Consider the following 25657-nt stretch of genomic DNA (forward strand, 5'->3'; position numbering starts at 1 on the left):
TCCATAACCGAGCAACGACGATTCGAACCGATTAAACCCAGCTGGGAATTCCAGACCACACGACATATGCAGGTCCCCGACCTACATATACCAACCTACCCTCAGGTCTCCTAAAACAAGAACGGGTCCGTGCCACCCAAGAATACAGTACTCCACCAATCCAGCCCATTGCCACGTGGGTACTCCACCAATACAGTACTCCACTCCCAGTGCACGAGTAGCCATTCTCGTAATAGAATTGCCAAGTTAAGGCTTACCGGAGTATGTGGTTAGTACTACAAAGTCTCATCTCACACAGTTCAACAACGGGCGGTTCTTAATCGACACAGGCGGAAAGAACCCGCTCACAAGACATCCACGTCTTGTGGCTCTCACACACCGAGTCCGCCCGGTCTAGATTTATTACTCCACATGCTCATATCTCATGACAACATGAATAACCGACCGTAACCAAAAACCTCTTTATATCACACAGGTGACAGGTAATCACATGACCTTTATCTGTCTAAGCATGGCTAAGCATAACTAGGCATTACGAATTAAAACTGGTAACAAGGTAGATATGGAAAAACAAGGTTGGTAATGCACCAATTAGGTTTCCACTTGACTCATAATCACTTAATGCAGTATATAAAAGAAAAAGCGATAAAAATTTGTAAAACACAAGGTAGGTTTAAATGCATCCGGGGCTTGCCTTGATTCACGGAAAAGTCAGGTTCCGGAGATGTTCCACAATTATCAAATCCGACCTCAACAGACGGATTAACCTCCTCCGCAACTTGATTAACTACCACGTGCTCACCTTCGTTCACTACGCATAGTAATAATGCCATGTTTAACATGATGCGAGATACAAAAATATGATGCTCGATGATGGATGCAAAATTAACAACTTGAATACAACTTTCCTTCGCGGTACAGTTACAAGTCAAACTAACTAAACCTTTTTCGTAACACTTACTTCAATTGCCAAGGATCATTACCAACTAATGACCCAAGGTCATCACTCAATCCAAAAATTCAAACAAAACCTAAATCATTAAAGGTTACTATTTGTTTTTATGAATTAATCATTTAATTCAAAAATATGAAATAAATCAACTTGTTCCAATTGAGCTCAAAATTTTTGTAAAGGTTCATCACATGATAACTAAGTGGCAGAACAATTTTCATAATTTTTGGATAATTAATAAAGCCTAGAAAAATCATGGAAACTTATTTATTAATTAATTGAGCAATTTTTATTACATCCAAAAAGTACTGAAAAACAACATTTCATATTTTTCCTAAATATTATACATCACAGAGAGGTCACACAAAAATTTTCATAATTTTTGGAGCTCTAAATAATTCTACACAAAAATAACAAAAACATACACTATTCATCCAATTCTGAAAAAGAAAAATTCCATTTCAACTAACGGTCACTGACAGGGTGACCCCACCTGTCATCCATGACCTCCCGCGCTGACCACGGCGACAGCGGCTTTGACCGGTGATTTCTCGCCGCCGGTGAGATCAACGGCGACGGCGAAGACACCAACATGTTCACCATGACTAGGCGCACCTACTGATGTCACTAATTGCATCGATCGCTGTACAAACCGAGCTCAACGGCGACCATGGCGGACATGGCGGTGTGGCTGCGCTACACCGGCGAAACGGGACCGGTAGCGGTTAAACAAATGGCCTAGGAAGACTCAGGAGCTCACCCCGCACATGCTGGAGTCGATGGCCGAGCCGGATGATCAACGGAGGAGTGGTTCAACGAGCACAGCAGCCGCGGCGGCGCGAGCAATGTCGACGGCGATGTTCCGGTGGCTGCGGTGGACAAATTGATCAAGCAACAAGGCACAAAGCACCACGTGAACAAGGTGAAGCTGGAGCAACACTTCGCAGGGACAAAGGCTCACCGTAGAGTGCTGGCCACGACGGCGCTCACTCAACGGTGGTGCTGCCGGCCGTGAGGAAGAAAGGCGATGAGCGGCGTTTCCCAACGAAGTCAAATGACTAGGGTTGGTTGGCTGGGTGCGCAAGGAATAGGCGGAGCTGTGGCAGGCTTTGCCGAGACGGTAACGGCGCTAGGTCGACGGCGAAAGCTCGACGGAGCAGCGGCGGTGGCGATGGGAAAACAAAGGAGGAGAAACGGCGAAGAACGACAGCGACGAAGGCTTTATAACGTGGCTCAGAAGCAAAAGAAAGCCATGCAAGAGCCTTTCCCGCGCCAGCGCGAAGCCAAAGACAGCCACGGACGCGCCTGGAAGCAGAAAGAAGATCGTCGGCGGTGAGGTGGCTTCCACGGTCACTGTTCACCTTATTTACAAAATTACCACTTGATTTAAAACCCAATTTACTCCCAAATTTATGTAACAACTCAAAAATCTCCAAAAATAAAAGTTGTTCAAAATTCAAAGTTCTACAACTTTGCTTTTATAACCACCCCCTAATTCGGTCTACATTTTGAAATGCAAATTTGAATTCAAAAAGGGGACATTTAAAGAATTACGCCTTTTCAAGTTACTTCAAATTTTATAATACAACTTTGAAAACTCCAAAAACAAACTTTGTACAACTTGACAAGCTCTACACTTTTGCTTTTAGGCTCAACCCCAAAATGTGCTTAGATTTTGAAATGGGTTTTCCAGGGCAAACTTAAATGCTGAAATTAGGGTTTTTTTTGAAAATTCAAATCCAAACAAAACTTTGAACCTGATTCAAACAATACAATTCAACACATACAACATAAAGGTAAACTTGTTTTAGTGAATGCACATAAAATTTTTCACTAATACGAAATGATGTACAATGCATATGATGACATGGCAGGTTTTAGTATTTAAAACACCCGAGGTGTTACAAGTAGCCACGCGGCAGCGGCGGACGGGGCGCAGCGTGACCGGACCGCAGCGCGACGCGGCGGTGGCGGAGGGATAGGGCCCGCCAGGCACAACGTGCGCAGGCGGCGTGTGCGTGTGTGTGCGTGGCGTGCCAAGCGCAGCAACGACAGCACGGCCTACAGCACAGGGCCGGCGACAAGACCGGCCAGTGCGGTGACAGGCGCGCGAGCGGGCGGCCAGGACACGGCAATGGCAGCAGCGGCGGTGCGAGCTGCGTGCCAGAGCGTGGTGGCAAGAGGTCGTGGCCAGTAGTGCAGGGGCCACACGCGCGGGCATGTGTGCACAGGCGTGGCAGTGGCGACGTGGCCGGCGCGGCGCCAGGCAGGCCAGTGCAGTGGCGCCAAGCCGAACCGAGGCGGTGACCGCGCCCGGAGGTAGAAACCGTATCGTGCACGCTTTTTAAAGTTGCTACAAAAACCAACTCGATGATCCAGTAACTACACCACCTATATTACGCTCTAGCTGGTATATCAGGCTACTAGAGGAAACCCTAAAACCATGCCACTACCTAATCCGATCGTTCTACAAAAATTGTCGAACTTTGCTTCGTCGATCCGTTTCTCGACTTAGGAACTTCAACCAAAACACGATAGGATTCGCATCGAATTTCATTTCCAAGCCATTCAATACACTAGCTAGCGAATCCCGTTCTCGACCGCGGGCATTTCACCGTCACCTACAAAAATTGTACTACAAACTTTACCAACGTTTCGCATAAGCGTTCTATAGCATTTTCGTTCAATAAAATTCACTTAGAACCCTAAACGATATAAAGCGACATGAAATGTAGCATTTCTTTCGTGAGAACCCTAAACGATATAAAGCGACATGAAATGTAGCATTTGTTTCGTGTTGCCGACGAACGTTTCAAGTTATGTACATTAATTTATACTCTATACTTCACTAATTTTCACACAAGTATGATGCTTATACAGTGTTTTAGCAAAAAGTTGTACAGTGTAACACCGAGGGGGTTACAGACCCCCGATGCGGCCATTCTCCGCCCACGCTGCAGGGTCGGGGACTCAGGGGTGCCATCGCTGACAGCAAGCTAGCAACAACAACAATCTATCCCTACGTTTTCAGAATTCTGCATTCTACGAAGGCCATACGAAATAACAAATGGAGATGCTAGCGTCCGGACGTCCGAACAGACGTTTGTGTCTGCACCCCATGTCACGTGCATCTTTGTTTTCCGCGGCCTCCTTCGTTTCCCGCACCCGCATCGCTCGAATGCCCTCGCCCTTCTTACACCACCTGCTCACGGACTGCACGCTTCCGCTCCGCTTTCCGTGTGCAGGCGGGGACCGCCTACGCCCCGCTCCATATCACGCACGCGGGGACCCTGTGCCTGCGCCTGCTCTATATCGTGCTCGCACCCCTGCCTACGTATGTGCGCTGTGTGACTCTGGCCGTCCCATTCAACGCTTGACACATGGAAATACTTGCAACACCCCAAAAAAAACTTGTTGCAACGTAAGTCTGAAACAGATGAAACGTTTGGAACAAACGCGTGCAACATCTGTGTGGAACATATACAACATTCATATAAAACACTTGCATATGCATCTAAAGTGGATGAAACATTTCAAACAAACGTTTGTAACATTTGTGTGAAAATATATGTAATATCCAGATAAAACATTTGCAACATAGGTCTGAAAAATAGAGGTGCAGAGCATAACAGAACTGAATTTGTTCAATTCAAACTTTAAAGCTTTAGCCTCTGTATAAATTAAATAGACCTAAAGCTTTAGCCTCTGTATAAATTAAATAGACAGACAGATACGTGACCTGGGAATTGTATTACTTCAAAGGATGACAGGAGTAAATTATAGGATGTTTGGTTTAAGAAATGAGTTAGTTCATGGCCTTCTTACTTAATTTTTTTATTTTGTTTTAACCTCATTTCTTACCAGCTTACTATTTTGAGGAACAGAATTATTCTACCAAATTTTTAAAAAAAACTCATGATACACCGCCTCAACTAAAATAGGTGATTTCTCTAATTTTCTGTTAAATTTCTATATTTAAACCTAACTTAGACCTTGTTTAGTTCTTTCCTCTAAAGTTTAGTTCATATCATATCGTATGTTTGACACATGCATGGAGTATTAAATATAAACTAAAAAATAACTAATTACACAGATTGCAACTACTTTGCGAGATAATTTTTTAAACCTAATTAGTTCATGATTTGATAATGTGGTGCTACATATTAAATAGGCTTAATAAATTCGTCTCGCGGATTACTGAGGACTTGTGTAATTTATTTTATTATTACTATCCAAACACTTCAATATGATACCCCATATAACACCCGATGTGACACCCTAAACTTTAATAACTGGATTTAAACACAACCTAGACAGCTGAGGTCAGAGCATCTGCAGCTCCCCTCGCAAAAATATTCCTTCCCAAACCCCCGTACCTCTACGGCTCTACCACTACCAGTAGTACCAGAGCCGCCGACTCGGCGACCACCCCTACCCTACCTCTTCGCAGGGTTCAAACGCCATGAATCCGCCGCACCCAGAGCCGGGCCTTCCCCGCCGCCACCACCACCTGGTCCACCTCCACCTCGACCCGCGCCACCACCATCACGTCCACATCCACCTCTGCTGCTGCCATGACCACCACCACCACCACCCCCACCTGCTCGCTCCCGCGCCGCCGGCCCACCTCCACGACAACCAGCAGCGGCACCCGGCCCCCGTGCTCTTCCCCAACACCTACCCGAGCGCGGCGCCCTGGCAACCGGAGCCGCCCCGCGCCGCCGTAAGAGAGGACGTGGAGGATTTGGATCCCGAGCCGAGGCCGCTGCACGCGGAGGAGGAAGACGAGGAGCCGGTGTTCGTGCTTACGGACGAGTGGGCGGAGTTCTTCGCCAAATCCGAGGCCAAGAGGAGACTGGGTAATTGATCACCACTTCGTCATTCGTCTCTGATTGTCTCTCTGTGCGATGCTTTTGTTCTTCCTGTCTCTTCGACGTCTTCGTACTTACTCAAATGGGTTGATTTTCTTGGTGTCGCCATGTAACCGTGTCGATCAACAGCTAAACAGCAGCAGAAGAAGGGCCGGAAGTGATCTGTCTCTGTCTGGGCCATCAGACAGTCTGTCCAGAGTCTGGAGCTCAGGAAGAGAACGAACGAAGAACTTGTCAACATATACGCATCGCTTTGCCAGGAGTTCATTATGGTTTTTTCTTCCTTTATAGAGAGAAATTTTGAGTTCACATGATCTGAACGCTATGCCAGTTCATTATGCCTTTTATATAGAAAATTTTGAGTTCACATGATCTGAAATCTGTGGCAACTTGGAGAAGGAAAAGATAATCAATACTATGTCAGCTTCTGTTCTTACCACAAGAATCTGCTGCCGTTAGCATTGTCCCCCTTTCCTTGTGTCGTAACGAATCGCAAGCGATTTTGAGCAATTTCTGACAGATGTCAGGCGAGTTTGGTTGGAGAGCAAAACTTGCCATGCTAAAGGTCACTCATGTCACGGTTTCTTCGGCAGCTGTTTGGTTCACTGCTACAGCTGTGGCACGCCAAACTTTCTTAGCATCCTGCCCTACATGTCATAGACTTATTTTCATGCCAAACCTTACCATAAGTGTGACTTCGATTTTGCTCGCCACACTTTTTATGGCAGTCACACTTTGCTGAAAGTTATACTTGGCAAGTTTTGGTCGCCAACTAAATAGACCCGAAACCATTACACAAGATTTTTTTTTTGGACAATTTAGAAGAAATTTAAGAGAAACAGATGTGCAACCACGCAATTTCAAACTAAGGCCAGGTAATAAATAAATAAAAGCAAATGCAAGTTTTGTAACCTGGCTCTACTACAATTTTCGGTTTCTTGAAGCTTGCCTGAGAAGTTTTACAATCAACAAGGTCACAGTTCACCGGCAATGGTAACCTACGGCTCACTAAGGAACAGGAATCTTCCCCGATTCCTACATAAATCCAGCAGCATCGATGAAATCTCTTTACAAAATCCCAGTGAAGTTTCTGCGTGCGCTCGAGACACAGGTACACAGCCTAATCAGTTTCTGCGTGCCCTCGAGACACAGAGCCTGTTCGCTGGTTGATTTTTGGGCTAATAAGCTCAGCTGGTGCTGATTTGTTATGAGAGAAAAATACTATTGACTGACTGATAAGGCCTAACTGGAACCAACAAGGGAACAGGCTGCCAAGCACACAGCCTAATCAAAACACAGGAAGATGCCAGGATCGAAGGCGAGCTTGACATCCATGCACGATTAGTCCCAACAATGGCAACATGGAACATGCTCACAACCACGACAACATTCACAAGAACGATAACCAGAAAACCACCACAACCAACTCTGAGCAAACTTTAATGAACCCGAACAGGTAAATAGCTAGCAAAATTCCTGGCCTCAATATGTACATTTCAATTATGCTGCATCCCTAACATTATTTCTACACAATGCAAAAAATGGTGATGCTTCCTACACCAAACATGTTAGCAGTTAGTACTAAAATACAAAATACCCAGATGGTGAGCCACTCATCTATGTTCACAGTACAAATCACTATACCACATTCCACATTGTTTACAGCACAAAATGTATGAAGCTAAACATGGCTCATCTCCATATGTTAAATCCGCATTGGTGAGCTCGACAGGAAAGGCTTTACCGTCATCTTAAGGTCCACATCCCCTAACTGGCGCAGCACACTAAGAAACAATCTGCTTAGCTATGCTGAAACATGTTCTCACTACAGGAAAACATGAGATTAAAGTGCATTCACTACTGTGATCGGAGAAAATTTATGAGACTCGACTGAATCCATGTCAACATTGATCAGCTATTTCCGATGCTTCCTTTTTGTTTCAGTTCTTGGTCGCTTTTCCTCTTCCCATTCCCTCTCGTGCATTCTGCAGTTAAACCAAGTTAGGTTCGTTCAAGAAACAGAACCACAAGCATAATAAATGGAATTGCTCTTAAAACAAAATTCAAGCGTCATTAGATAGTAAATAATGTACACATGTGCAAGTGAATAGCACCAGAAACCATAATACTACAAAAGTAATTCTTTTATGACTACAAAAGTATAGGAGGAAAAAATCTGGCTTACTAATTTGCTGTTATATTTGCCTTTCATTTGCATATAAACGTAATGCATTTATTGAAAACGATTCAAACATATGAGGTAGGATGCGATTAATATCCTCCTTTTGTTACAAAGGATCGCCACAATTTAAGGGAACTTAACGAATAAGTAAACCATGCTGTTGCAGGGGGGTTTGCTTTCGAACCTAGTAACGACAATGCCAGGGCTTGCCAAAAACACCACCAATCATGCACGACATACGGTTCCACCAGACAAGGCCCCGCTTGTCATTGTCATGGTAGATGGAACATTGGGCAATTTTCTATACGCTAATTATTTGGTGGTCTATTATATACCAAAACTACTACAACCAACATTTGGCTAAAGATACATCATTTTAGTTGGAAGTTCATCAAGGTCTCATCACAGCCTAAGAAATCATTTCCATCTTCCGCCATAGGACTGTAGCAACTTTTCAGCAGGGCAATGTCAAGACAACTAGGTTGCATTAGATCGTGTATATGTAATTCTAGAGGATCCAGATATTGATTGACGAAGATGGGGGCATACATGCTGTGTATGCAAGATTTTTGGATGAAGTGATACAAGCGTGGTTTGCTAGGTTGGTCTGCAACAGCAAGCACCGGGGCCAAATGACACTATCTTTACTGAATGGTGGCGCCAGGCTAGGCATCAAAATGGCTAAGCAATATCACAAGGGTTTCAATTCTCAAGTTGAGCTAGTTGTTTGGTGGATTTGGAAACATAGAAATGGTTGTGTTTTTTAGGGGGGGCTCACCTAATCTTAATATGATCTTACAGAACATTAGAAATCAGGCCCTTTTATGGTGTATGGCAAGGGCCAAAGGTCTCGGGGGCATTTGTCCGTAGGAGTTTGATATGGATCGTTGGTCGTAGTTTTTATTCTTTCCGCAACTCTTCGGTACTAGAACTTGCCCTATTGGTCTTGTTTGAGTCTTCTTAGGGCAGTCCCAACCCAGTGTCCATGGTAGTTTCTATAGTCTTCTTAGAGAGGTAGTAATTGTTTCTCCCCTGAGAAAACGTTTCGGCTCGGGCTCCAAAGGACCAAGAAAACACACATCGTGCGTTGGGGCGCCCATGTCATTTCCATCGGCTTCATTTCGCACCGCAGCAGAATCCCATGCGCTTTTCTCCTGGCCGCTGTTGCCCCCCTCGCTGAAGCCATCCGTGAACACGCACCATCGTCCTCCCATCGATCCTCTTCTGCGCCGTTATCCTGGGCAGAGAGGGCCAGCTCCATCCGACCCTCTTCTGCCCAATTGATACCCAACCAATGCCCAGCTCTACCCGCATGACCTAGATGTGCTATATTCATCCCCAATCGATCCTGCTCCATCTGCTTCTCATCCTTGATCTCTGCAAAATGGAGGCGTGGAATGAGAGAAAAGATCGAAGAAGTCTTCTAGCTCCAGACGACGCACTAGTGAAAGCAGCAGGTGCGCCTACCTCTGTTGCCTCCGTCGGTGCTCATATCTCTTCTGGCTCAGTCGCAAAGCATCAAGTGCTACTGCAGCCAGTGGATGATAGTGATGTGCCGCCCAACAGCTCAGAATGGTATGGTTCTGGGTATAATTTTTCACATTATTGTTATCTGCAGTTGATTATTTGCAGAAGTGTACATTATTGTATGTACCTGCAGAGTATCATGTGCATAGTTGGTACTTGGTCACTATATTTGTCTCACGTGTACAGTTGAGCATCACCTAACTGTACATATAGGCATGTGAATTTGCATGATGGCTACATGGATGCTAGTTGTAGCTGATCAACTCCTTTTTGTGATGATGCATGTGGTCATTAAATTCTTTTCCATATAGAAACTACTATAGTAACCATGGGATGCGAAGGTTAGTTCCTTATTACCCTCTCTCTCTCTCCTCTAGAAACTGCTCAAAGAAACTATGGGTTGGTGTTAGAATATAATAGTAACAGCCCATATTGGGTGTACGGCCCATTGGCCTTGTACATTGTAACCCTAGCCTATTAGGCTATATAATGAAGGTCACCCCCCCATGATTAGGGTGTGCGGTGTTTCTTTACATGGTATCATCCCTAATTACGATCCTCACCTTCCGCTTTGCTTCTCCTCTGCCCGTGCGCTCTCCCTGAGAACGCGCGCCACCGCACCATCGGCCGCGTGCGCCTTCGCGCCGCCGCCAGCCCAGGCCCCGCACGCACCTTCACTTCCTCGCGCGGCCTCCGTCGAGCCTCGCAGAACGGCCTCCGTCGCTCGCGGATCGGATTTCGGCGCGCGGCTCATCGATCGCACCGCACTCTGCGTCCGCGCGGCTCGGTCGAGTCCTCTGCTTCGCGCGGATTGACGCCCGGGGCAGTCGCAGTCGCGCATCTTCCCTGCGCCTGCGCGCGATTGCCTTGCAGTCGCGCCCATGTCGTCGAGTTCCTCCTCCACAACCGGCGCCCTCAGCCACCAGTCGTTCGGCGCCATGGGGGATTCTGTTGCTGCTCCTCTCTTCGCCGCCTACGCCTCCGTCAACGTGAAGCAGCACGTCCCCATCGCGCTCAGCCTCGAGCGCCCGAACTACTCCAAGTGGAAGGCGTTCTTCACCGCTCTCTGCGGCAAGTACGGGCTGCTCGGCCACATCGATGGCACGGCGGACGCACGCCCGACTGACCCCCTGTGGTCTCAGCCTGACGCCTGCATCCGCGGCTGGATGTACGGCTCCGTCGACGACGCCGTCCTTGACCTCGCCATGGAGCCTGAACAGGATGCACGCGCTCTGTGGGTCTCCATCGAGGCCTTGTTCGAGGCGAACAAGGAGTCCCGCGCCATCGTCCTCGAGCAGGAGTTCCACAACCTGTCCCAGGGCGACCTCTCCGTCGACGCCTACGCCCAGCAGATGAAGCGCACCGCTGATGCCCTCCGGGAGGTCGGTCACACCATCTCCCCTGCGCAGCTCGTGCTCAATCTTCTGCGTGGCCTCAACCCCCGCTTCGCCAACACCGCCGACATCATCTCCAACACGTCGCCGCTTCCCGACTTCAAGTCTGCCACCAACATGCTCCGCGTCAAGGAGCTCCGCCTTGGCACCGAGGACAAGGCGGCCTCAGCTTCAGCACTGGCCGCCTCCACCACCTCCTGCACGTCGCCATCCTGCCAGTCTAACCCTTCTGCGTCCACCAATCGTGGGGGCGGTGGCAAGGGCAAGGGTGGCAAGGGCAAGGGCGGCCGTGGTGGTAACGGCGGCGGTGGCAGTAGCGGCGGTTGGCGCCACCAGCAGCAAGGTGGCAATGGCGGCGGTGGCCGCAACCAGCAGCAAGGCGGCAGTTTCAGCGGGCGTCAGCCGGCCGGCCCCTGGGCTTACTACAACCCTTGGGCCGCTCCGTGGTCTTCCCAGCAGCAGCAGCAGTGGGGTGCGCCACCTGCGCCTCCTCCACAGGCACACACCACCTTCGCGCCTCCGCAGTTCTCCACTGCTGGCGGTCCTCCGGCGTACGGGCCTCCGGGCAGCTGGGACTCGGCAAGCTTGATTGCCGCCCTCAACCAGATGGCGATCCAGGGCGGGTCTGCACCCTGGGTCATGGACAGCGGTGCGACATCTCACATGTCCTCCAATGACGGTATTTTACTTTCCCATCTCCCGTCGCCACCGTCCTCCATTACGGTCGGCAACGGTCAATCAATTCCTATTCATCGTCGTGGCACTTCTGTTATTCAAATAGCTGATCGTCCTTTTCGTCTTGATAATGTTCTTGTCGCTCCCCAACTCACTCGTAATCTGTTATCTGTTCGACAGCTTACTCGCGACAATAACTGTTCCATTGAGTTTGACGCCTCTGGTTTCTCTGTTAAGGATCTGCAGACCAAGACGGTCCTTCTTCGGTGCAATAGCAATGGGGATCTCTACACCATTCCACATCACATGCCACCTCGCTGCCATGTCGCTGTCGTCTCCCCGGAGTTATGGCACTCCCGCCTTGGTCATCCTGCACCCGCCATCGTCAACACTCTAACTAAGCTATCAGCTATCCAGTGTAATAAAGCAGCTCGCCACATTTGTCATGCCTGTCAGCTTGGCAAGCACGCTAGGCTGCCATTTGCTAGTTCGGTTTCTAGTACATCAGCTCCCTTTGAACTTGTTCACTGTGATGTCTGGACCTCTCCAGTTTTTAGTATTTCTGGCTATAAATTTTATCTTGTCATAGTTGATGATTATACACATTATTGTTGGATCTTTCCTCTTCGCCATAAATCAGAAGTTCATGAACACATTGTCCAGTTTGTTGCTTACGCTCACACACAGTTCAGTTTTCCTGTGCGCTGTTTTCAGGCAGATAATGGCACCGAGTTCATCAACAATGCCACCGCTACCTTCCTAGCTAGCCGCGGCATCCTGCTTCGCACCTCGTGCCCCTACACATCCGCCCAGAACGGCAAAGCTGAGCGGATGCTTCGCACACTGAACAATGCAGTTCGCACGCTTCTATTTCATGCCGCTATGCCTCCATCCTATTGGGTCGAAGCTCTTTCCACCGCTGTGTTTCTAATCAACCGGCGGCCGTCATCGTCCATACATAATGGTATTCCCTATCATCTTCTTCACCGCAAAATGCCAGACTACTCCATCCTCCGAGTTTTCGGTTGCCTGTGCTATCCGAACCTTAGTGCCACGACTTCCCATAAACTGTCTTCTCGCTCAGCAGCGTGTGTCTTCCTTGGTTACCCTCCTTCCCAGAAGGGCTACCGGTGTCTTGATCTTTCTACTCGCAAGATTATCATCTCTCGCCACGTTGTTTTTGATGAGACTCACTTTCCGTTTGCGGCTTCCAAGCCCCAACCGGATTCTCTTGATTTTTTGATACAGGATATACTTCCCGCGCCTGCCCCGTCTACCTCAGACGTTTGGCACTCGCGGTCCTCGGTTGCGCCTGCCTCGTCTGCAACAGACGATGCCGGCGACCCCGTCGGGCTGGATCCTGCCATCCTGTGGCATGGTGCTGCCTACAGGCTGCCCCAGGCGCTCCGGCCGGATCCGCCTACCCCCTCGGCTTCTCGTACGCCGGCCGGTGCCCCCGCCGTTGCAGCTGATCGGCAGCGGTTCGGCATCCACTACACTCGTCGTCCGCGTCCGCCACCGACTCCTCAGCCGGCGCCGCCGACGGACCAGCAGCAGCCGCAGGTGCCCTCGGCTCCATCGCCGCAGGCAGCGGCACCCCAGGCTCCAGAGCCTCTTGCGCGGGAGACTCATTCCCGGACGGGTTCACTGCCGCCGCCCATGCAGCGGTATGGCTTCACCGTCTCGACCTCCAACCTGGCTTCTCCGCTGCCAGGCAACACCCGTGCCGCGCTCGCCGATGCTAATTGGCGCGCGGCGATGACTGAAGAATACAAGGCACTTGTGGACAATGGCACCTGGCGTCTTGTTCCTCGACCGCCTCGTGTCAACGTCATCACCGGCAAGTGGGTCTTCAAGCACAAGTATAATGCTGACGGCTCTCTGGCTCGTCATAAAGCCAGATGGGTTGTTCGTGGCTTCTCGCAGCGGTACGGCATCGACTACGACGAGACGTTCAGCCCGGTTGTCAAACCGGCCACCATCCGGGTCGTCCTCAGCATCGCCGCCTCTCGCTCCTGGCCAATACATCAGCTGGACGTGAAGAACGCCTTTCTTCACGGCCATCTGAACGAGACCGTCTATTGCCAGCAGCCGCCCGGCTTCGTCGACCCGGCGGCTCCCGACCACGTCTGTCTCCTGCAAAAGTCCTTGTATGGACTCAAGCAGGCGCCCAGGGCGTGGCACCAGCGGTTCTCCGGCTTCATTCAGCGGTCCGGCTTCACTGCTTCGACCTCCGACACATCCCTCTTTGTTTACAAAGTGGGTGCCGACATCGCCTACTTGCTGCTCTACGTCGACGACATCATTCTGACAGCCTCGTCGACTACGCTTCTTCGTCGCATCACCAAGCTCCTTCACTCCGAGTTCGCCATGACAGATCTCGGGGACCTTCATCACTTCCTCGGGATCTCTGTCACGCGTTCTGCTGACGGTCTCTTCCTGTCTCAGCGCCAGTACGCTGTGGACCTGCTCCAGCGCGCCGGCATGGCTGAGTGTCATTCTACGGCGACACCAGTTGACACTCATGCCAAGCTCTCTGCTACGGACGGCGCTCCGGTGGCGGATGCCACTCAGTACCGCAGCCTCGCCGGTGCGCTACAGTATCTCACGCTGACTCGTCCGGACCTCGCCTATGCAGTTCAGCAGGTCTGCCTCTTCATGCACGCCCCGCGAGAGCCTCATCTTGCGATGCTCAAGCGTGTCCTGCGATATGTCAAGGGCACCCTGTCCACCGGGCTTCACATCGGCACAGGCAGCATCACCAGCTTGACCGCCTACTCCGATGCCGATTGGGCTGGTTGTCCAGATTCTCGGCGCTCCACTTCAGGCTACTGTGTCTTCCTCGGCGACAACTTAGTCTCCTGGTCCTCCAAACGACAGACTACGGTCTCTCGTTCGAGTGCGGAGGCTGAGTATCGTGCTGTTGCGCACGCTGTGGCTGAGACTTGTTGGCTTCGTCAGTTACTTCAGGAGCTCCACGCACCCATCTCTTCGGCGACGATCGTCTACTGCGACAATGTCAGTGCCGTCTACATGACCGCCAATCCAGTTCATCATCGTCGCACGAAGCATATTGAGATAGATATTCACTTCGTCCGTGAGAAGGTTGCTTTGGGACAGGTTCGGGTGCTCCATGTTCCATCGTCTCATCAGTTCGCGGACATTATGACCAAAGGGTTACCTGTACAGTTGTTCACTGACTTTAGGTCCAGTCTTTGTGTTCGTGACACTCCCGCTTAGACTGAGGGAGGATGTTAGAATATAATAGTAACAGCCCATATTGGGTGTACGGCCCATTGGCCTTGTACATTGTAACCCTAGCCTATTAGGCTATATAATGAAGGTCACCCCCCCATGATTAGGGTGTGCGGTGTTTCTTTACAGTTGGGACCGCCCTGGCTCCTTTTCTCTCCCTAACAATAACATAGTAACATAATGATCCTGTGCGTCCAAGGTCCCATAATGTAACTTTGACCCTTGATTTTTATTGTATATATTTGCAAACTCTCTGAATTATAATATCACGCAACTACATTTTCGGATGAATCTATTCATATAAAATTCAAATGCACAATATTGATGTCCAAACATTAGTATGATTCCATAAAATACAACACACGAGCCACTTTTTCACGACTGAGGGGAGAATTGTTTTTTATTTCTGTGAAGTTCAAATTATTAGTTATTTTTACATAGCCTTATTTGGAAGGAAAAATAGCATCCTATAGCGTTGCAGTTTCTGAGTAGAACATTGGAACTTCTGGGAGAATGTAATCAAAGCTAAGACGTTATGACTTTGATTTTGTCAACGGAATCCAACAAACCAAGAAAACAGAAAACAAAGAGCAAATCACAAAGCGCAAAAGATATTTGTTAGAAACTGTGCAATGCATATTTGAACAAGAAATTATTCTTTATCAAACTCACTGGTCAGACTCTCGACGACTTGACTTGCTTGCCGTGTCCTTGCCATGTGTCTTAGGAAGGTCATCAGCGTGCGAGGTACGATGTTGTGAAATTAACCCTTTCCTTTCTCTTTCTCGCACGTCAGACAATTGTGAGCTGCCGGATCCATGGGAGGGAGGCTGTGGAGCAGAAGGTGCATATTCCCCAGCTTCTAAAGAAGTCTGGTCTCGCTTGATCTTTCTCCGTTTAGAAGCATTACTGGGGTCACTGTCTTCTTTCAAAGAAGTCCCCTTTTCCCTATCCCTGTCATCTACCTATACAATCAACAAAGGATCTGTAAGTCAAACATGTGGTTCTTGAAGTTAAAGCAACCTTACAAGGCAGCATATGTGAAATTACAGCTATAGGATTCTTCTGCTGTCAAATGGCAGCTAACAATAATCGAATACAGAACAAATGTAAAACTGTACTGATACAACAAAAAAGAAGAGTACACAGTGGCCACACACCGGATGCAGGACATAAATTGGTAAAGATATCTTTTACCTTGTTTGATAATATATCCCTATCCTCACGCTTTCTATCACGAATATCTTCCTCTCTTCTGTGCTTCCCATCATCCTGAAATGACGAAGTATTCTCCTCTGACTGCTTCCTTTCTTTCTCATCGCGCCTGGGAGATGACCTTTGAACATGCCTGGAGCTCCCACCCCTTCGGTCAGCATCTTCTTCACGTCGGTTGGCACCAACTGATTGGGGTACAAAACTTGCAGGAAGAGGTGGGGGCGGTGGCAAACTTTGCCCTCGAAATCGTTCATCAGAAGAATGTGTCCGGTCCACCGAAGGTTCAGCATATTTAACTTTATTCCTCTCGTCCTTATTTCTATCCTCTCTACCTTTTTCAGGGGCTTTATCTGTCACTCTCTCTTGCAATCTTTCAATAGAGCGTTCTCTCCTCTCCGATAATCTATCTGTTGATCTTTCAATGGCATCTTCCCCACGACGCCTTTCAGCTCGATCTAATTTTTCCCTAGGATCTCTGTCATATTTATCATCAGATTTCTCTTTCATTCTGTCTGCCCTACTTAAGTTTTGTTCCTCATTAGCACTCTTCTCATGATCCACTGAACGAAACTTATCTCCGCCACGTGAGTCCAAACTCTTTTCCTTGTCTACATGGTGTTCACTCAAATCGGGTTCATTTTCTCCTTTCCTCCGTTTACCTGATCTATCTTGCTCCTCAATCAGAGCAGGTCTTTTTTGCTGTCTCACGGTAGAGTCAATCAGATCAGTAGACTCACCAGAGGGGTTAGCTGCTCCATTATGTGTAACCAAAACTGCATTTCTTTGGGAAGATGACGAACCCTTCCGCTGCACTGGATGCAAGTTACCATCGCTAATAGTGGTATTGGTTTCTTGGGCAGCATCAGCTGCATGAGGCATTGCTTCTCTATCAACAGTTGAGACTTGTTGATTTACATTCCAGCTAGTAGATTTCCCAGCTTTTGCATCTTCCTTTGCAACATCATGCTTCATTACCTTCCCAGCATTGTGTGCACGCTTTTGTGTTGCTCTTGTCTGTTGCATAAAAGAATTGAAATAAATTCCAAAAGCTCATGTCCAACACAACATTGCTCACTGATATGCATACAAGCATAATGATTGATGATGTTTATTGATTGTAAGGCACCTTTAGGACATTGTACGTCCACAAGGAATTCAATAACTAAATAACGAGTCATACCCCAACCCCAACCCCCCCCCCCCCCCCCCCCTCTTTTTAGCCGTAGCCAGGTGTTGCCTAAAACTATGAGAACATCAGACTACTGACATCAAACATCAGACTGTCCTGACAAAATCCAAATAGCAGAAAACTTCAGAAGCAAACAGTGTCCATGAAAATATAGAGGGCAAAAGTAGGCGCTAATAACCAGACTTTCGAACAAATAATTGAAATCATGACAAAAAAAAATATGGAGAGAAGAAATTACTATTCAATCAATTAATATAGTTTCACTAAATATAAATTGCCATGGATTCAGGCAGGCAGACTTTTAAAACTCAGTACTACTGACAGAAAAAACACAGATTGAGCAGACCTAAATAATGATAAAGATGCATAGTGCAAGTGAAAACAGGCATATATTTAGTGATGGGAGTTTTGGCTAAGTATTCTTGTGTTTTCTTTTCTTTTCCTATGAATTCAAATAATAAAGTATGATAACCATGGAAAATATAAACTAAAGACATGAAGAACTGACAGATACCTCAGATTCTGAAGTAGGTTTTGTAGAAACTTTAACCCCCTCATCAGACACAGGTTTTGGAGGTTCATCCACTGCACGTACAACCACTGAAGATTTCCCTTGTACGGAGGAGGATGGTATTTGAATATCAGATCCATTTGCAGGCACAGAGCTCTTCTTTTGCTGAACGTCAGGCTTCATAGCACCCTCTGACCTTTCATGCCTATTATCTATAGACTTTGCACGGGCATTTTGATCTTTTGCCATCGAGGGATCTGCTGACTGGTTTCCTGTAGGAGATCCAAAGATTAGTGATGCTAAAGCTAATGACAAAACTTACACAAAAAACTTCTGAAGATTCCATTTACCAAGCACAGATCTTGCTGTTGCTGGCTTCAGATCAATGTGTCCCATGCCGAACTCTTCTTCAGATAGCCAAGAACTCTGCACAATGGAGAGCATTGCACTTGTACATATTGTACACAAATAGATGTCGCCTACTGGAGAGGGGAAAACAATAATTGGAATTATTGTAGAACTAACCTTGCGAGCAGCTAAAGCAGCAGCTACACCAGTGGCTAGAACTTTAAGATCTTCTCTCTCATCCCCTTTTAGTTTAGCAACCTGGTCAAAAAGGTTGGTGAGAAATATACCAGCAGCATAACACAAGGAATAAATGGTAAAGGACTCACCCGTTTCTCAAGATTGACACCACTTTTACGAATCACCGGAAAGACACTAGAAATCTTTGTGAGCACAATAAGGGCATTTCGGATTTCCATGTATTCTTTTGATTGCATGCATTGGTTAAGCGCTTTGGTGATTCTTGAACTCCACTTCCAATGAACCTTTAGAAAATAGAAAAAATACAAATTATTAAAAATGGCGAAAACCATTCAATACAGAGAACAGCGAATAACACGATCACATAAGCATCATATACTTCCTGATTTTTCAGATCAACATGGCCAAACATATAGAGGGAATAGCAAGATACTAAGACATATACTAATATACTAATACTAAAGAGTATTTCAAATACATAGAACTAATATCATGGATTAGTAGAACAGAAGCTCCACTAAGAAAAAGTGGAGTTAAGCATGACCAATAGTACATAGGGAAAGAGCAGCTACCAAAACATACTAATTCCTCAAAAAAAAGTCTATATAGCCCCCCTGAACTATCATTGTTGGTCTACTTTGCCCCCTAACCTACAAAACAAGGCATTCTACCCCCTCACCTATCCAAAACCGTGTAATCGAACCTCGAGGTGATTTCAATTGGTGGTTTTGCCACTGGCTTTTATGGTAAACAGTGCTCATGAAAAGCTGAAACTACGGAATTAGATCTGTAAAACAAACGGGCTTGAGCCATAGTGGTGCTGACATGTGGGCCTCGGTTGTGCCAGCGAGGCAAAACCACCGATCGAAACTACCTAGGGGTTAGATTAAAAGGTTTTGGATAGGTGAGCAGATAGAATTCCTGGTTTTGTAGGTTAAGGGGTGAAATAGACCAGCAGCAATAGTTCAGGGAGTTATGTAGACTTCTTCCTGATTCAAATGTATAAGTTTCCCTTCTACTCCATACCTCGCACATTCAAATTCAGGGAACTATCATTATTACTTGATTGAGTATGCACGATACCAAAGCCACTTCATATAAATTATTGTGTTCGAAGCGTATAACAAAGGTCCGTCATGACCTTTTCTTCATTTATTACATGAGAAATGATAAAATGCACAGGGAAAAAATTTCAAGCAACAGTAAATATAACTTTAAGAACGCATAAAACCTACCCGAACAAACTGACCATAGGATACACGCTGGCTGTTTGGGTATCTGAAGTACACTGCAAAACCTGGTTTGTTTGCACATTCACGCTCATAAACAGATTCATCACTCTGCAGCGTGTTGGAGGTAAACAGTTAAGAAGCACTAAAACAATAACCGAGAGAACCATTCTTTACCATGAATAGAGCAATGATAAATGTGGTAACCGTTGAGGGGGGAAAATACCTTCCAATAGTAGGCCATCTTCAACGTATCATGAAAAAACCTTCCAAGCCGGCCAGCTTCAAATTCCGTGCAACAGCATATCATTGGCTGTAGGGTTTTACAGACGAGAACATCGATATGATTGACTGTGTTAAAGAAAGGAGTCCCAAGGGAGTGTAGTGTTTGGACAAATGTAGCACAATATACTGCGTCTTGCATACTAAAAACACATCGTGGGAATATGCAGCGCTGTAGGAACTCCATGTTGATTTTCATTGCATCCGGACTGGAGCTCAACCACTTATCCTTTTCACGGGCTAACCTTTGGACCACAGATGCAATGTGCTGCTGGTGCTTCTGAGATTCACTGTTCAGTTTGTCAAGTAAATCTTGGATTCTCTCCTTGTCCTTCTTACGTCTTGAAATTGCAATGCTAGAGTTATCTGAGTTGTCCTCCAATTGTTTGAGATTATCATGCAGCTTCTTGATTTCTGTATCATAACGGTCTTTTGGGAAGTGAAGATCATAGAGTGTTAAGCCCCAGAAAGTAGCATATAAATCTGGTGAAAGACTGTTCCAAGCTTTTGCTGGCAAAATTGACTGGACTGTGTTAAGAAGATCTGACCACCTGTAGCAAAACAGAATATTCATGTGAGTTGATAACTTAAATTACCATGGACTAATAGTCCGGTAACTGTGCATTGCAGATCAATAAACATGTACCAAAGTTAATTATCATAAAATCTGAAAGGTAAAAATCCCAGCCAATTATTAAGCCAAAAAGAAGGCATGAGTACAACTGTGCATAAAGATCATCCATGCACACATATGCACAGAAAGAGCCTTCAGGTTAAGGTGTAGAACCAACCACCAGCAGCAGCAGCTCAAATATTTTTATGAGCAGAAGAATGTAAAAGAAATGCCACTAATATTAAAAAACATGTTAACCAGTGTTAACCTCAACAATGATTGAAAAATAGATTCATAGTTTCAGCGTGTAGTAATTCAACATTCAAGCCTTTAAGAAATTGCTAGTTTCCACAAGACATCAGGGATGAATGGATGATAAAGAGACCTCTCGCCTTGGACAAAATGAAAATATATTTTGAATGGGAAAATCTGAGGAAAAAAATTCTGTATTTGTGCTTTGATTGACATTTTGGAAGAAGTATATATTTCTTTCAAAACATTCCTTTATTTGCTACTCCCTCTATTCCAAATTATAAGTCGTTCTGGCTTTTTTTTATTATGTCTCTAGACATAGTATCTATCTAGAAAAAGCTAGAACTTATAATTTGGAATGGAGGGAGTACTATATTTGTACTTCACCAATATCATGACAGAACACCAGTGTAAGACATCAATTGAGAAGTCCAACAGTTGTGAATATTAGATAATGGTGGAGGGACACATGAACTATTAGCCACCTTTGTGACTCAGTATTAATAAACATAGAATGGCAATTCACCTACAATTTTGGGGGTAAAAAATGGAAATTGACGATATAACATTCATAATCCATGCTACGGAATAGATAGTCGAAGTGAAGAAATAGAATCTGAAGCTTGAATCGTACGGATTCCAATGGCAAGTTACTAAAATAAGGATACAAATTAATACAAGTTACAGGGTGTTCAGGGATTATACTATACTGGAACCAAATCATCTCCATCAAACCAAAACAAATGTAATGAGAAACATGCATACTCGTCAAAGACAACCAAATTAATCATGGAAGACTTACACGATTGGTTCCTGAGACAAGTCAAGATGTAAGATAAGATCATCAGATGATACAGATTCTCCTTCCTCGTTGTCCTCAAGAGGCCAACAAGTGTCACCTCCATTACTGCTCTTAAAAAGCCGCATCACTGGGCGGTATATAAGGAAAGCAACCTGGTTTTAAGATAAAGACCACTATGTTACCCATAATGAAGAACAGTACTGAAACAAGTAGCACCACCCACACCCGGACACAAGGCAACAACAAAGGTCAGCAAAAGAGCAGAGGTGGTAGAAACCAAAATTTACTACCTCTGGTTCAATGTGGTATTTATGGACCAGATCTTGCAAAGGAGGTATTAGTTGAGCATAGGCAGTTGGAGTCACAGCGCTTGAAAGAAACTCAACATACTGAAGAAGTATTCCATGGCATCTATCAAACTGCTCACTGACCACTTTGATATATGTGGCATCTGCATTTATTATAATCCTGGGAATAGAAACGGTTTTATCAAGATTTAAAATTGGTGCATAAAGCTAAAATTAAATATGACAGGATCTATTGCCAACACATGAATTTTCTGGAGGGGGGGAGGGGCATAGGCCACACTAAGGGCCAATTTGCCATATAAAAATATAATTTAACAAATTATGTCAGCCAATGCTTGACCCCCTACCCTACTCCAGTCCTTATTTCCTTTGGTGTGTAAATCATTAGTAATCACGCCATTTCATATTTCTGCATCGCCATTTGCATGCTTTGGAACAAACACATGAAACAAAGACAAGATGCCTGATAGTGGCACCAAATTAATCAAAATCTTACTTGGACCGATGCTGAGCAATAAGCAGTAACATAGGAACTGCAAGTTTGGGCTCTTCTTTTGGAAGCAACGAATCCCTTAGCCTATTTGTGGATTTACTCAACACCTGCCAAAGAATTACATTTTTCGGTAAGGAAATAGTTTATCTTAATATGCTGCTGAGATAGATGAATGTTCCCTCAACCTTATAGTTTCTTGTTGCTCCAAACAGTGAAGCTTGCTGCCGCAAAGTCTCACTTCCTGCCATAGCATCGACCTGTTCCTCTGTCATGTTCTCGGTGTACTGCACATTCGCCATTTGCTGAATGAGCTCCTGCATGACTAATTATGTTAGATTTCAGCCTCATATGATTCAAAGGCAGAAAGAAAGCTTAAAAAGAACAGCCAAGAGACCTCCAGGACAACAAGTTCAATGCCCACACCCTTCTTCAGTTGATTAACAAGATACTGCAAAAGGCTTTTCAGTTCCACAGCATTATGCTTCTTGCACCTGTAAAAATTGAATTGGATCAAAACAGAGTCAGCGGCAGAATAAACTTTATCTTTAATAATTGGGAGCACAATTAAAAATCTGAAAACTGAATACGAGAACTCTTAATAAATGTAATAAATTTGGAAAGAGTAATCAAGTGCAATAAAGTAATATAAATGTAGGATACCAGGTGTGGAATGACTTAATTAAAGTTAAACATATATATGTGAAAGGGAGAGTATTGAGACTTGGCAATGGAAAAAACATTGACTTCTGGAATGACATCTGGTGTGGGCCTCTATCCCTGAAGGATAGATTTCCTAATCTGTATAATATATGTTTTGATCAGGAATGCTCAGTGCATACCATTTGTAAACAAAATTGGAGACTATATTTTAAAAGATGGCTCTCTGAGGATTTGCAGAATCAGCTTTGGGATTTACATAATATGTTGTTCAGATTCAAGACTAATGATCAGTCTGATGGAGTAATTTGGAAATGGGAAAAATCTGGACTTTTCTCTGTCAAATCAGTATATAAACACTTATTCAGTAACTGTGATGATGTGAACAACAAACAACTTTGGAAAGCTAAATTGGCTCTAAAAATCAAGATTTTTATGTGGCTAACTCTACAGAATGCTATCCTAACTAAGGATAACTTACTAACGAGGAAATGGAAAGGTAACCCTGCGTGTGCCTTTTGCCAGGAAGAGGAAACAGTTAAACACTTGATGTTTGATTGCCCTGTGATCAAATATGTATGGAGCATCTTGGCATATATATTCGGGGCAACTGTGAGACCCAATTCCTTCTCTCAATTCTGGATATGGATCAACTGGTGCTTACCAGAGGGCATAGCAGCTGTTTGCTGGGCAACTTGGAAGACAAGAAACAACATTTGTTTTGAAGGGAAAAGAGTCAAGACGACCACTGAACTCGTTTGTTGGATATCCTCTACAATATCATATTGGGCAGGTTTGCAGAAGGAAGCTATGTCAGCGCAGATGGAGTACGGCGCGGAAGTTCTCAAGAAGACGGCGCTCCGATTTCATCAGCATGAGCGGATGGACGGGGGCGACAACCGGATGGCGATCGTCTGAAGATCTACATTCTAAGTCACTTGGAAGCTTTTGCTGGAAACCGTTTGCAGCATGTGTGCTGCTGAATTGTGCCGTCTGGGGCATGTAATAAGCTACCGTACTTCGTTGGGTCATGTTGGCTGGGGGTTACGATGAACCTAAAAGTTGCAGTCCTTTTTAGGTGATCGTAGTCCAGGTTTTGCCCATTGAATGAACCCTGTGTGTTCATTTCAATGTGGTAGTTTTTGCGCAAAAGCGTTTATGGTTTTACTGTGATACTGTCTCGAACTCTTGTAATTTCATTGCTTTATAGTAATGAAATTCGGCTTTGCCTTGGTGGAAAAAAAAATGTAGGATACCAGAACGTAGTAACAGTTTCAGAGTCAAAAGGTACATACAGGTGCCCCCAAAAGGATGCAAGACATTGAAGCCAATCTGAGAGATTAAGTCCATCATCTTTAAGTTTCGCACGACCACCTTGTGCCAAGCGTTCAATGACAATATATTGCAAGATGTCGTACTCCAGCTGTAAATGAAGTATATGATTAAACAATGCTGATAATAAATAATTGTAGCTGATACAGTAAAAGGGTAGTGCTACATTCATAAATCATGCAATAATTACAATTAAACATTAAAAAAATATACATAGATAAAATAATAGCTACTACCTGAGTCAAGTACTTAAATGCATCCACAACTGGTGTAATCATATCCCTGTATGCTTCAACCTGCAAATTTTGGCATGTAACTGTAAACAAATCGGAAAAATACACAATAATATAAGGCATAGCATAGTGCAAACAACCCAAGGTATGACTAAATTTTTTGTTCCAGGATCACTGAATTGTACTCCCTCCATTCCAAATTATAAGATGTTTTGGCTTTTCTAGATACATAGCTTTTGCTATGCACTTTGATATACATTATGTCTAGATACATAGTAAAAGCAATGTATCTAGAAAAGTCAAAACGTCTTATAATTTGGAACGGAGAGACTAAGTATAAATTTCAACACTAAAGAAAGTGTGATAATAAATATTACTCCCTCCAGACCAGTCTCTTAGGTACGAGAAGTACAAAAACGTATACCAAGGCAGAGTGCCGATCGTTGTGCTAGTGCCCCCCCCCCCCCCCCCCCCACACACACACACACACCCCACCTGCCAAACCAAATAGAGCACAGGAAGGACCGCATGCAACGAACAAAGGAATATGAACAATGCCCTAACTACAGCATGCAAACAACCGCTTAGGCTTCTGTGAGACTGATTAATACTGCGCCCTATGGACTCTTCGGTACCTATGTATAACCATATAAACAAGACTTTTTCCAAAACCCACTAATGCCTAAGAAACTGGTTTACAGTTGAGGTGAATCTAGAGACCCTCTGATGAACTGTGTCCCTGCACCGCAATTACCCTAACATGACCAAAAATGATTAATTTGCAGTGCCCACAAGTGCAAGGTTAGTTGAAAATTAGGGATAACGGTAGCTAATTTCCTTGTTAGTTTTGTCTAGATTCCACGTATTAGAGATAAGTTTCCAAAAGTCAGATATTATCTCTTTGGGATCATGTTCATTCATCCCTACAAAAGGAATAAACACGCTCCCAAATGCAGTCCATAACGAATTACCAAATGGAAAAAGTCTACTTAACCCCCCCACCTTTCATACTTGGTCTACTTCACCCCCCCAACTATGAAACCATCTGTTTTACCCCCTGAACTTTCTAAAACCGTCTATTTTACCCCCTGGGCGGTTTTCAGCGGCGGGTTTGCTACAGTAACAGCAGGTTCTGCTAC

At 45.3% G+C, this 25657-nt stretch overlaps 2 protein-coding genes across 3 annotated transcripts in view; one reads left to right on the forward strand and one right to left on the reverse strand.

The window, feature by feature from the left end:
* Positions 1 to 5323: 5323 nt before the first annotated feature.
* On the forward strand, positions 5324 to 6251 carry LOC136459694 (uncharacterized). The gene is made up of 2 exons (XM_066459536.1): positions 5324 to 5811; positions 5953 to 6251. Exons 1-2 carry the CDS (start codon positions 5415 to 5417, stop codon positions 5982 to 5984), a joined length of 429 nt encoding a protein of 142 aa, XP_066315633.1. The 5' UTR covers positions 5324 to 5414; the 3' UTR covers positions 5985 to 6251.
* A 984-nt stretch (positions 6252 to 7235) lies between these two features.
* The window catches only part of LOC136457022 (THO complex subunit 2-like), a 35666-nt gene continuing 17244 nt past the window's right edge, over positions 7236 to 25657 (reverse strand). Inside the window, exons 18-33 of one of the 2 annotated variants that reach the window (XM_066457062.1) lie at positions 24522 to 24581; positions 24249 to 24376; positions 22691 to 22787; positions 22482 to 22610; positions 22300 to 22403; positions 21786 to 21963; positions 21496 to 21647; positions 19773 to 20379; positions 19553 to 19657; positions 18446 to 18601; positions 18297 to 18377; positions 18122 to 18197; positions 17775 to 18043; positions 16054 to 17085; positions 15529 to 15821; positions 7236 to 7808 (exon numbers count right to left, since the gene is read on the reverse strand). In XM_066457062.1, the coding sequence (XP_066313159.1) occupies positions 7739 to 7808; positions 15529 to 15821; positions 16054 to 17085; positions 17775 to 18043; positions 18122 to 18197; positions 18297 to 18377; positions 18446 to 18601; positions 19553 to 19657; positions 19773 to 20379; positions 21496 to 21647; positions 21786 to 21963; positions 22300 to 22403; positions 22482 to 22610; positions 22691 to 22787; positions 24249 to 24376; positions 24522 to 24581 (3537 nt within the window). In that variant the 3' untranslated portion in view covers positions 7236 to 7738. The remainder of the gene's footprint in view (positions 7809 to 15528; positions 15822 to 16053; positions 17086 to 17774; positions 18044 to 18121; positions 18198 to 18296; positions 18378 to 18445; positions 18602 to 19552; positions 19658 to 19772; positions 20380 to 21495; positions 21648 to 21785; positions 21964 to 22299; positions 22404 to 22481; positions 22611 to 22690; positions 22788 to 24248; positions 24377 to 24521; positions 24582 to 25657) is intronic. The other variant, XM_066457061.1, reaches the window with a different exon arrangement.

The sequence above is a fragment of the Miscanthus floridulus genome, chromosome 6 (genome assembly GCF_019320115.1).
Source record: "Miscanthus floridulus cultivar M001 chromosome 6, ASM1932011v1, whole genome shotgun sequence".
Taxonomy (NCBI): Eukaryota; Viridiplantae; Streptophyta; class Magnoliopsida; order Poales; family Poaceae; genus Miscanthus; species Miscanthus floridulus.